Source organism: Denticeps clupeoides, chromosome 6 (assembly GCF_900700375.1).
Source record: "Denticeps clupeoides chromosome 6, fDenClu1.1, whole genome shotgun sequence".
In the NCBI taxonomy this organism is placed as follows: Eukaryota; Metazoa; Chordata; class Actinopteri; order Clupeiformes; family Denticipitidae; genus Denticeps; species Denticeps clupeoides.
This window is the reverse complement of record NC_041712.1, coordinates 7,319,002-7,332,163: the sequence shown is the minus strand read 5'-3', so window position 1 is coordinate 7,332,163 and position 13,162 is coordinate 7,319,002. Positions and strand designations below refer to the sequence as shown.

Here is a 13,162-nt window from a genome sequence, read left to right as displayed (position 1 = left end):
AAAAAAGCTGAATGACATCTAATGATATTTTCATAAATAGCTTTAGTTCTGTTTTTTTTCGGTTTAGTGTTTAAATAATTATGAGATTAAATAATGATGAGCTGGTTCAGCTGCTCAGTAAAATGGGGCAAGGCAGTAAGACAGGAACATAGCTCAAATCAGCATTATTTATAAATGTAAATTACCCATAGCTGTCCTGTTTGGTGTGCAACAGCATTGTAAATGCATTTTCGTTTAGAAAGTTTCATTAAAATATTTAATTGTAAATGAAATTTAAAGTGATTAAAATTGTGTTTTTTTTTTTATGTGATCGGTGTGTTGTGTGTGACTGATGTCTTTGTGTGTAGCTGTTTGGGGGTGCATGGTTGAGTCAAACATTTGAAAAACATTTTGTTAAAAGTTTGAACATGCATGATTTAAAAAAAAATCAAATGCACGAACATTCGTAACTAATTACATTTCTATTCCATTATTTTATTCATTTATTTTATTACAGTAATACAGTTTTAGTATTTATAGGATGTGAATGGGTCAGGCTATCAATGAATTATCACAAATCGTTTGTTTCATTCTGTCATTAGGTCCTTTTGGGGAAAGTTTAATGTACTAATGTGGAAAACCTATGTTATACCTGATTTTATGGAATCTTTAATTTACTATTAGAAGTCGCAGTATTACCATGATTGCTGTCATTGCTTATTGCAAACCTCCTGCCCTTACTCTGATCACCTAATCATTTTCAAACTAATGTTTCTCAGTTTTCCCGTGTAGTCTGAAACAGCAGTAAGAATTTAACAGATCTTTTATGAAAATATTTAACCCTGTGTGATTGTTCATTAAAATTTGTTCATTCATGTGATAGTCAAATTTCTCATTTTTCCATAAATAAAAAATTCAGCTTAACAAAACTCCGGCCTCAGTGGAACATCCCCCAGCTTGCTTATTATCTGAACTGCACTAGACGACACTTACGACTGATTGGCTGGCGGGCTAACTGGTCTCTGGTATGTGTGAGTGGAATGAAGTGGCTGCGGCCACTGCCTACCGCTCAACACGTTTATAAATCACCCTGCTCGCACACAGCTCCGGGGTCCCTGCATTCTACCAGTTACATCCCACACTCCAGCATAGTATCTCTCGCTATCTCTCTCTCTCTCTCACACACACACACACACACACATCTTCTCCATCTCTTAAACAAGTATTTATTTTGTTTCACTTGGGTTATTAATTCAGTGTTTGTTTTGGTCTGGATATTTGCTAGTATTTAATTGTCTTGGTTGTGTGTTCATGATTATTTAATTTATATTGATCTTCTGAGGAGCTGATAAGGGTAGATTCATAAACTGCTCTGGGCTGCAGCCTACTGATTCAGTGATTTTGATGCAGAGAAAAGATCCCACACCATCCAACTAGTCAAACCATACCCTCATAACTTTATTTCATCAATATGTGGTTATACAAGTAAAACAGAATTACAAAAACAAACTCTTAAAAATATCTTTAATAAGAATGCAGAACATGTGCTGTGTAGTTTAACACGCAAATGATATTATAATGTGCATTATCTCTTTACTGGAATCTTTATTTTCCACAACATATCCACAGGTTCAAATTCACAATATAGAAACTAAACATGTAAACAGGAAAAATTAGGTGGTGTGTCATTTTAAGTCACAGACTAAAGTCCAAGAACATTAAATAGCTGGTGGGACAAGGAACGTGTGTGTGTGTGTGTGTGTGTGTGTGTGAGTATATACACTAACACATGTGCAGGATGCAAAATCTGGTGACTCATCACATATTGTGAAACCTACGGCTCTAATAGCAGTGATAAAAGTCAGCTCAGAATTCATATAGTTTAATCTATAGTCACATTGCAAGTATAGTTTTTGCATCTGAATGTTTGTGGCAAAGTGTAGTGCATTTTAAAACATATGCAAACAACATTTTCATCTGCAAATATGGGAATTTTATGTCCTAATCAAATAAAAATGCAGATATGTAAGCCAAGCTTTAGTTCTTTTTCAAAAAAAAATTAAAATGGGCTTCGGGCCCCACCAATTGCCTCCTGGGCTCCTTTCAAAGTCTCCCTCTTCACACACTTCCAGAAATCCGGCAAGCCATACTGCGGCTGGACCTGCAAGCACAATTCCCCAATCACTGATTATTGACAGTAGTGTCTCCTGCCTTAGCCTAGAATTGACCATCAAAAAAATGTAATTTTTACCCTCAGCCCACGCAAAACTCGATCTTTCATGACACCAATAAACTCTTTGTGGCTCAGGCAGTTGTCTCCATCCAGATCAAAAGTCTTGAACACTGTGTCCAACACGTTATCAGAAAGTTCATTTCCTGTGGCGATCTTTACAGCTCTTCTGAACTGAGCTATGTAACATAAAAAAAACAATTTTATTATGCAGAACATACAAAGAATATATGTGCTGTGTTGTGTTTTTCTGTGTTTTTTTTTTACACAATTAATATTTAAATAGGTACAAGAATATTTTTATAAAACAATATACATATTGTATATAACAGAGAAAGTAAAATTACCCATTCCTATTGGCTGATTAGCTTCACTGATCATCTTCACAGAGTAGGCAAAGTCATCCAAGTTGTTGGTGAAGAGGCAAAATGCTTTAAATTCTTCAAATGTTATGCTCTAATACAATAGAAAAATATAAATATCTGTAAAAGATTGAAATGTTTTTGACAATAAAAAAATAATAATTTATTGAAAAATTATGCATTTGAATTTGTTTCTAGTTGCTAATATTGTTTCTTGTTTCTAATTGTGTGTTATAATGAGCTTTATGTTTCAGATTAAAAATGTGCTGGAAAACTGTTCAGCATCACAATTATACTAATAATGCACATTACATAATGCACACATGTTCCTTCTTAGCAATTGCTATTTGGATGCAACAATGCAGCTTATTTCCTTCAGTAAGACATACTGTGCATTTAGAGTCCAAGACCCATATCCAAATCGTTAAATCGTTCAAATGGACCACACATTTTACTTGTAAATGAAATATGAGAAAAAATAACTATAATTTTCATTTATATAAAATATAAAATATATATATAGTTTTATATATATAAAATGTTGCAAAAATAAGTACACCACAATTATAGTCTTAGGAGAAAAGACTACAAAATTCGAATGAACAGGCATTCAACCACACGTTAGTCTAATGATTCATTTAAGAGGTGTCCAGCAGACAGGAGACTATAAAAGGACATTACGTAACAAAGAAAAGCCCTTCCCATTTCATGCTGTCAGCAATGGCTCCACATGGAACAGAAATGTCTCAAAATCTGAGAATGGAAATCAATTCTTTACAAAAAAAGGTGAGGTCTACAAGATGATCAGCAAAGCTTTACATATCAGTCAAAATACTGTAGCAAAATTGATCCAGAAATTTAAGAAAGATGGAAGAGCACCCATCTTACAGAGATATCCAGGCCGTTCACGGAAGTTAACATCTTGACAGGAGCGTCTTCTGATGAGAAGGGTTGAAGAAAACCGGCATGCAGTTAGCTAAAGCAGTAGAAAGCTGAACTGGAGTGACAGTTTCCCGTGACACCATACAGCACACACTGCAGAGGAATGGCATGTATGGTTCTCGTCCATGAAGGAAACCTTCCTAAAGCCCATGCACAAAAAAGCACGCCTAGGATTTGCTAGGGCCAATGATGAAGGAGATGAAGACTTTATTCTCTGGAGTGATGAGATCACTGTTTTTGGAACTAATGGTTTCAAAACTGTATGGTGTCGTAAAGGTGAGGATTTCAAAGAGAAATGCATGGTGCCTAGAGTGAAACATGGAGGTGGTGTCCTTATGTGGGGCTGCATAAGTGCTGCTTGTGTTTGGGAGCTGCATTTCATTGATGGGATCATGAACTCAACAATGTACTGCTCTATACTGAAGGAGAAGATGCTGCCATCACTCCGTGCACTTGGTGGTCGTGCACTTTTCCAACACTACAATGCTGCATTTCTGAAGAAGAACATTGTGAAGGTGATTGACTGGCCAAGTATGTCTCCTGATCTGAACCCAATCAAACGCGTGTGAGGAATTCTGAAGCGGCAAGTTGAGCATTACTCTACATCCAGCATCCAGGCTCTAAAAGAGGTTATTCTTGAAGAATGGAAAAAGATAGATGTTGCGATATGTCACCAACTTGTTCATTCCATACCTAGTGGACTTGGTGCTGTCCTTGAAAATCATGGTGGTCATACAAAATACCAGATGTAGTAGTTTTTGTTGCAGGGTGTATTCATTTGTGCTTCAACCAATTTTAGCAAAACTGAAGAATTTGTGATTTAAGTTATATTATTAACCTCAATTTCATGTTATGGAGTTAAATAAGTGTTCAATAAAACCCAGCCTTGTGAAATTTTGTTCATTGAGCTACTGATTGATGTACTCATTTATGCTAAGCTCGGTATATATAAAAAGCCCTAGAAATTCAGCCCTAGAACAGAGTAGAAATGATTGCTCTCACCACAGCTATCTAAAGGACTAGTAGAGTTCCATGTTACCTGGCCTGTTGGAATTCTCTTCCTCATGTTCTCCCAATAGGCCTCATTGTTCTCTTCATCTGTGTAGTGCAGGAGCCACTCTGCAAAGTCCTCTCTCCTCATGGTGTCCATGCCCCTGGAGAACTGCATGAATTCCATCTCATGCACCTCAGCCTGTAAGTCTTCCATAAACCTGAATGATGGAATTATCATTATTTTTTCCTTACAATTGTCATAATCACAAATCAGCTCTCTTGTGTACCAGACCCCCAATAACTAAAGAGAAAGAGAGACCCAAAACCTATTTTATTAACTGACATACACATGGTCTATAATATCATATGTAGAATGTATTGGGATTTATATACTTAAAACAATGCATCAACAAACAACATGATATGAAAAACGGTACCTGCGGAATTCCTGATATTGTAGCTTCTTTCTCCCATCACTTCCAAAGAAGAAAGCCTGCAGGGTGGTGTTGACCTCGTCTCCATCCTCTGTGGCCAGATTCTTATGGTTTTCAGAAGTACTCTGTTTACTACATTACATCATGTCACTTATCCGGAGTTGAATAATTTTTTTTTTATTGTATGTACCTCTGCATCGCCCTCAGCTTGTGGTTTGGGCTTTCTTTTCCCAATTATGTACTTCATCTTTGAAAACAAAGGAAAAAATTCACTTCGCACAGTTGGCCGATGCTAAATTATTTTGCAACCAGTCATGACTAAGGATATTACCATCTGAGGTTTATGTTTACATACCTCTGCTCAACCTTACGAATCATCCAAGGAATGCAAGCAATAAGAAACACAACTGAGCATTAATTCTAAATGCTACCTACAGCAATTATGCAGTACACAGCGGTGAACAACCCACATCCTCCTCCCTGACTATTTCTTATGCACATGCAGCGTCTACAGTAACAGCGTCACAGCCACTGTATGTTTTGTTTTGCACCCATGCACTGAAGAGAAAAGGAGAATTCTTCAGTGATGAACACTAATTGAATCCACACCACTTGAAACATGCCAAATAGTTATACAGATCTTTTGTGGAATTAGCATGTGGTGGTTTATATCATAATATAAATAATAATATATTAACATAGTAATATTAATATAATAATAAGCTGTTCACCTGGTGTATGTATGTGTTTCTAAAACAACAAGTTTTTAAAAATCTGAATAAAACGGACCAAAAAAATATATATTGCACCATCTGTTGCTATGGTTACCAGGAACATGAAATAATTCTGCAGGCACCACCACGGAGATTTATAAACATCAGATGCTGACCAGTGAATTGCATTACACCAAAGCAAAAATTAACCATTGTCTTTAAAACACTGGCCTCGGCAATGCAACATACCTTCTGAAACTCCCTTTTGTCCACATGCTCATTGCCATCGATATCAAGCATTTTGAAAGCAATATGAAATCCAGTGTGTGGCTCTGGAATAACACAGCGCAATTCCAGTTAAAACATCAATTTCAGTCATTCCAAGAGCAGCATTGGAATCATAGTCAGTCAGGTGCTTGTATCAAGCAGAAACTGATCCAGGCAATGTGTTTGCTAGACTCCAGCATGTCCCATGCAGGCTCTGCATTATTAAACAGTTTTACTAGACAAGGTTGAACAACTGCCGGTGAGCTGCTACACACATTCCTGGAGAGCTGTACTCGTTACTATTTACTATACTTTTTAATGCTAGTATATATTCATGTTAAATATGACAGAGTAGCTCTCAAGAATGAGGCGATTAATGATAAGTTAGTCTTAGCATTTGAGCATTTAGCTCAAAATGCTCAGCATTACATGTAGGGAAGCACGAAGACTTACTGGTGAGAATGGTCAGCAGGAAAAGGTATTCCGTGTAGGATATTAAACCTGAACGGTGGGTAAAACATATCTCATGTCAACACGGACCATATTTAAAACAAAAGAGTTGAAACAACATTTTTGAATATTTAATATAAGGAAACGAAACAGCCCTAGTTCTTTTAACAGGTAAATCCAATTATATCAGGAGACTCACCAGAATCTCCAATGGTCCTGAATAAGGTCTTCCCAGGCTGTGCTCGTGATGCAGTGATCAACATTTTGTCCACTTCCTGTTAAGGTATCATAAATATCAAAGCCCTAAAACAAATATTCATTCTCAGTTTTCTTTCATTTGGACAAAACACTTCAAAGATAAAAACTTACTTTTTTTGTCAGAACTCTTTTGTGTAACTTTCCTGTAATTTAAACAAATTAGCACAAATGAAAATGATGTGCACACAGCACAGGTTTCATAGCCCTAACCAGTCAGCTGTTCAGTGTGTGGTATTTTATCAAAATTCAAGTATTCAGTGTAACCTCACTTCTTACCACCGGGGACTACAAAGCGAATGACCTTTGACCTAAATGAGCACTTGCTAATGGCTAAATAAAACCTATTTTTAAATTAATTTGTGAACAGAGCGAAACTCACGATCAACGTTTTCTAGCATGACAGAGAACAGGAAGTCCCGTGCGGTCATGTAGGGCTCGTCCTCATATATCATCGAAGCAAACTGGTTGAAGCGAAGACGCCTTGTCGAGGGCGGAGGCGGAGGGCCCTCTGTCTCCTAAGAGAGAGAAAATAATCAGGTGAGATTAACGGGTATATTTTCAAGACGCTGCATTGGACGTGAAACATTGGACTCAATAGCTTGCCGACCAGAACCGTTTAGTCACTGATAAGCTATATGCATGTCTGTTTTGGATGTGGTCTCCGAATATAACAGATCACAAGCATCATCAAAAACCCGTAGGAGGAGACAGGATCTAGTGCTCAGGCATTTGTATTTGTTTTTTGGGAGTACCAAGGAACAGTTCTTATTAAGGCGTGTTAAGCAGTTATAGCAGTGAAATAGTTCAAGTTCAAGTAACCTTTATTGTCATCTCTTCTATATATTGTGCAGATATACAGAGAGACGAGAAGACGTGGCTCCAGTTTACAGTGCAACATAAAAGTAGACAACAAAAAAAACAGAAAACAGATGCGTCTGTTTCTGTATATGATGGGTTTGATTGATTTGGCACATTTCATGTACAATATTAACAGTTGGGTGTCTGACAGCATGGTGTTTCTTCGGACGTGTTTTATTGACAGGAGGGGGTTTCAAGCATGCAGAATTAGGTAGCTGCCATCGTCTTCTCACATATTTCAATTTGTTTATAAAAATATAATGAAAAGCTGCATTACAGAAGTAATTACACAAACAAAAAAGGCTAGGTACTTTTCTTCCATATATATGTATATAGAAAATACTGGGCTCACGGCGTCCACTTGAGCCAGAGATTTCAACGGCCTGAGCAAACAAGCACACAATATGCGTATTAAACTCAGTGGTTGAACAGATAACCATCACTCTGCAGTGACGCAGACGCTCCTTTCTTAAAATAACAAAAACTTGCACACCAAGTTTCTTACATTGGAGCAAAGATGTGAAGACAGGCTGCACTGTTATAACTGTTGAGTAATTATGTTACATTATCATAATGTAAAGGGCAGTCAATAAGTAATCTCTCTCTCTCTCTCTCTCTCTCTCTCTCTCTCTCGCTCGCTCTCTCTCTCTCTCTCACACACCCACACCAACAGGCTGTGACACGAGCAGCACAGGGATGGTGAGGGATCAAAAGTTCTAGGTGTGTTCTTTATCTACCAGCACATAACACAGCTCATCCACCAGGCCAACACACACCGCGTACATAGTATCCACATGTACAACAGTCACGGCTTTCAGCCATCATCAGATTAGTAGCATTTTTGGGTTATTTTAATGAACTGTTTACTAAGTTCACCTACCGTATCTTCGGCACAGACAGCGTGAGGCCAGACAGTCCGTGGTCCGTGGTGGTCATTTCTGAGCAGTAAACCTCCCGCCACGACAGACCCCACCGCGGCTGCGCCGACCCTCCTGACGGACCAGGTTCTCCGTAGAAAGATCCGGAGACCGAGACGGACGCTGCCCCAGGTCGCCATTTTTTTTCAAAGGCGGAGAAAGTGGCGCTTCTTCTGCGGCTGCGCAGACGAGAGCCGATGAAAATGAGAGCAGAAGACAATCCATTAACAAAGTTCAAAACAGAATTCCCGCATTTGAAAGACTTTTACACTTATATAACTTATGAGCGTTCATATTTTCACACTTTGTACGTTGTATGTTCCCCCCAAAAATTATAAATTTGGTTAAGCGTTAATCAGGTATGCTCTGTGTATTTGAAACTCACCCGTCAGTAGTGGTTAAAACATCGAAAAATATGTGACGTATAATATTACGTCAAATGCTAAGGCATTTTTTCAGATTGTTCAGAATAAATGATCGTATGCACAAAATAGTCTTGTATACATACGTTAATAAAACATATGTTCGAAAACTACTTGTTAGTTCTACAGATGACGCCACCTGCAGCTCCCGGCACGCCATTGGCGAACTGGTTCAGCTTGTTTGTTAAAAATAGACGAAATAAGACTAGTTCATAGGGCGTGGCCTATTGACCCTGTTGTAAGCTCAACAAGCAAATCATTTTATTTTTATTACACAACTGGCTACACTAAATATACAGTTTTACAGTTGTGGCCAAATGTAAGGGTTTTCGGTTTGATTGAGTATGCGGGATATCGTAACACTGGTTACTAACACATATTTTCGGATTTAGTTGATGTGAGACCCGAGATCTACGACTGCTGTTGAAATGGATGGTTAGGTGTGCTGAGGAGGCGCGTTGTAAAACTTTTAATTAACATGGCTTTCACAACCACGACCACTTTCTGACGAGATCTGGCAACACCATTCTTACTGTCACCTTTGCGGAGGGACCGCGGCCTCGCAACTCTCACACTGGTCGCCTGAAAGCAGTGTGAAAGCATTAGGAAGGCTGCTTTTACTTTTCGTGGTCTTGGTCTCAGAAAAAAGCGAAAATCCTCTCAGAACAGTGTCATTACTTCTCGCCCATCAGCAAAGGAGACGGCGGGGTGCTGGGACAATGTTCACATGTTGAGATTTTGAGAAATATAACTAACTACAACCAATCTGACAACATTTACATTTACAGCATTAATCAGACGCCCTTATCCAGAGCGACTTACAATCAGTAGTTACAGGGACAGCCACTTCACTTAGGTCACTACTACTACCCTTGAAATGGGGGAAAATGGTCCTTCGGTATGTCAAGAAAATGTCTTGGTTTCGGTTGAAGTGGTCTTGACTACAACACTACCTGAAAGTTGTGTAATGATTTTCTTGAGTCTGTATCCTAATCTCCAAATAATGATGTGTGTTTTTAATTTACCTGCAGTCCAGAAAAACTGCATACGTAACTATACAGTCACAATTATTTTGCTGAGAGCTAATTTTCTACTTAACTCACTGCAAACATCAACAACAACAACAACATTTATTTCTTATATAGCCCAAAATCACATACAGTATGTCTCAATGGGCTTTGTGAGACATACTGTAAAGTACCTAGCCTACAGTTGACACCCCCCACACTTGACCCTTCTGCACACAAGGAAAAACTCCACACAAAAAAAAAACTCTAGGAGAGAGAAAAAAAAAGAAAGGAAGAAACTTTGGGAAGGAGTGATATAGAGAGGGACCCCCTTCCAGGGTAGAGTGAGCCTGCAAATGGTGTCAGTGCAGGGTTGGGGATGATATAATAATAAAGTCCTACAGTTGTAGGGTTGGAGCAGTCCAGAATGTAGTACAGTGTCATGGTCTGGATTACTTGTCCATAATGATGTTACTGGTCCACTTGAAGATCCCTGAAGCTGTAGTTGTAACGGTGGTGGTGGCTGTGGTGACCCTCTGGTTCGTTTCATTAAATGTCCTTGTTTAGCAGTTGTGAGGAACCAGGATTTATTTGCTGGTCTCTTCACTGGGGTCTGCCAGAAGTCTGGGCGCTTGATTCCGTGTCTCGGAGAAAACAAACAGAAGCAGCGGCAGACGGTTGCACTGTACGACCGATACTGAAATATGTGGTTATAGTGGTATATTGGTGCTACAGTGGCCTGGTACCCTAACTAGGACAGCCTAACTAGGGACTTTATAATTGACACTGCGTCAAAGTGAAGTGAAATGAGTGTCTGGGACTTTAACAAAAAGCCAGAGAAAACAGATAGGTTTTGAGATTGGATTTAAACACTGAGACTGTGTCTGAGTCCCGGACACTGACAGGCAAGCCGTTCCACAACTGCAGAGCTCTATATGAGAAGGATCTGCTCCCAGCTGTGACCTTCTGTACTTTTGGTACCAGTAGTGACCCCGCACCCATTGATCGAAGGGGGTGTGGCGGTTCATAAAGAACTAAAAGTTCGCTCAGAGACCATTTAGAGCTTTATAGGTCAAAAGTAGGATTTTGTAGTCAATCCTAAATTTGATGGGTAACCAGTGCAGTGTTTGTAAGACTGGGGTGATGTGGTCAAATTTCCTAGTTCTAGTTAGAGCATTCTGTACTAGCTGGAGTTTACTCATGCACCTACTAGAGCATCCAGACAGTAATGCATTGCAGTAATCTAACCTTGATGTAATAAATGCATGGACCAACTTTTCTGCATCATGCATTGAAATTATATTTCTTATTTTCGCAATATTTCTAAGGTGAAAGAATGCTATTCTAGTGACATTATCTACGTGCGGATTGAATGAGAGACCTGCATCAATGATGACACCTTGATCCTTTACTTCAATACTTGGTGAAATGGAAAGGCTATCCAGGGTTATGGTGTAGTTAGCCAGCTTATGCCTGGCTGCTTGAGGCCCAAGTACAAGCGCTTCTGTCTTGTCAGGGTTTAACAGGAGAAAGTTGGTGAGCATCCACTGTCTAACGTCCTTCAGACAATTCTCTAGTTTGTTCAGATGCTGCCTCTGATCTGGCATTGCTGACAGATACAGCTGTGTGTCATCAGCGTAGCAATGAAAGCTAATACCGTGTTTGATGTCGCCTAAAGGTAACATGTATAGGGAAAAAAGTAACGGACCTATGACAGAACCTTGTGGAACACCAAACTCTACTTTACTATGTGAAGACGAAACACCATTGATGTCCACAAACTGATATCGGTTGGTCAAATATGATCTGAACCATTCAAGGGCTGTTCCTTTAATCCCAATAACATTCTCTAACCTGGCAAGGAGAATAGCGTGATCGATAGTGTCAAAGGCTGCACTCAGATCAAGCAGGACAAGCAGCGAGATGCGTCCCTGATCAGAGGCCAACAGCAGGTCATTGACCACTTTAACCAGCACTGTCTCAGTGCTATGATGAGGTCTAAATCCTGATTGACAGACTTCATGGATATTGTTACTGTCTAGGTATGCGCTCAGCTGCTGGGCTACGACTTTTTCTAAGATTTTTGATATAAACGGAAGGTTGGATATCGGTCTATAATTTGAAAGCTGACTGCGATCAAGATCCGGCTTTTGAATCAGGGGTCTAATGACTGCTACCTTGAACGAACTTGGTACGTGGCCGGTACTAAGCAACGAGTTAACAATTTTGAGGCTAGAATTTAGAATATCGAGTGCTGTTGGAATTGGATCCAGAGCGCAAGTACATTGATTTGATGACGAGATTAATTTGATTAATTCATGCTCTTTAATAAGGTTGAATCGTTCTAATCGGTGGTCAGCTATTAGAAGATTATTTTCCATGGAAATATCGGCGGAATTATTTGTTGTGCTTTTAATCTTCTCTCTATTCGTGACTATTTTAGTATTAAATAAATTCATAAAATCATCACTACTATGATGATATTGAGTGGTAGTATCCACTTCGGTCTTATTCCTGGTTAGTTTGGCTATAGTTTTAAACAGGAATCCGGGATTAATTTTGCTTTTGTCTATTAACGAGGACAGATACGTTGATCGAGCCGCGCTAAGAGCCTTCTTATAGTTAAGTAGGCTCTCCTTCCATGCTATTCGGAATACATTTAATTTTACTTTGCGTTCTAATTTCCGGGCGGTCTTCTTAAGCGAGTGCGTGTGATCATCATACCAAGGAATTAAGTTTTTATCTCTTACTATCTTCCTTTTGAGGGGAGCGACTATATCTAACGTACTACGCAGTGTTAATTCTAGACATTTGGTTGCTTGGTCGAGTTCAGCGGGGTCTGACGATGAGTTTATCAGCGTTGATAAATCTGGTAAGGTATTAATAAACCTCTGTGCCGTACTTGATGTAATTGTCCGTTTGTCTCTATAATGAGGGGGATTGAGTTTATTGTGTCTGAGACATATTTTAAAAGCAATGAGGAAATGATCTGAGATCATTTCAGATTGCGGAAGAGTAACTATATCTTCTATATTTAAACCGAAGGTCAACACAAGATCGAGCGTGTGACCACCTTCGTGAGTAGGTCCTGTTACATGTTGGTTAACTCCAACTGAGTCTAATAAAGACAGGAATGCGGTTCTTAGTGAGTCTTCTAATTTATCACAGTGGATGTTAAAGTCGCCGACAATTAGGGCTTTATCCACAGATACAACTAAGTTGGAGACAAAATTTGTAAATTCACTAAGAAACTCAGAATAAGGTCCAGGGGGTCTATAAATAATAATCAATGGAATGAATTTAGGATTTTTATTTTGTGAGACTACATGA

General features: G+C 38.9%; 1 protein-coding gene across 1 annotated transcript; it reads right to left on the bottom strand.

Moving 5' to 3' along the window:
• Positions 1 to 1,416: 1,416 nt before the first annotated feature.
• Positions 1,417 to 8,553, bottom strand: micu2 (mitochondrial calcium uptake 2). The gene is made up of 12 exons (XM_028982747.1): positions 8,367 to 8,553; positions 7,008 to 7,143; positions 6,740 to 6,771; positions 6,570 to 6,645; positions 6,374 to 6,421; positions 5,903 to 5,985; positions 5,131 to 5,187; positions 4,944 to 5,044; positions 4,553 to 4,724; positions 2,557 to 2,665; positions 2,231 to 2,388; positions 1,417 to 2,140 (listed from the first exon to the last, which is right to left on the bottom strand). Exons 1-12 carry the CDS (start codon positions 8,541 to 8,543, stop codon positions 2,039 to 2,041), a joined length of 1,251 nt encoding a protein of 416 aa, XP_028838580.1. The 5' UTR covers positions 8,544 to 8,553; the 3' UTR covers positions 1,417 to 2,038.
• Positions 8,554 to 13,162: the final 4,609 nt, after the last annotated feature.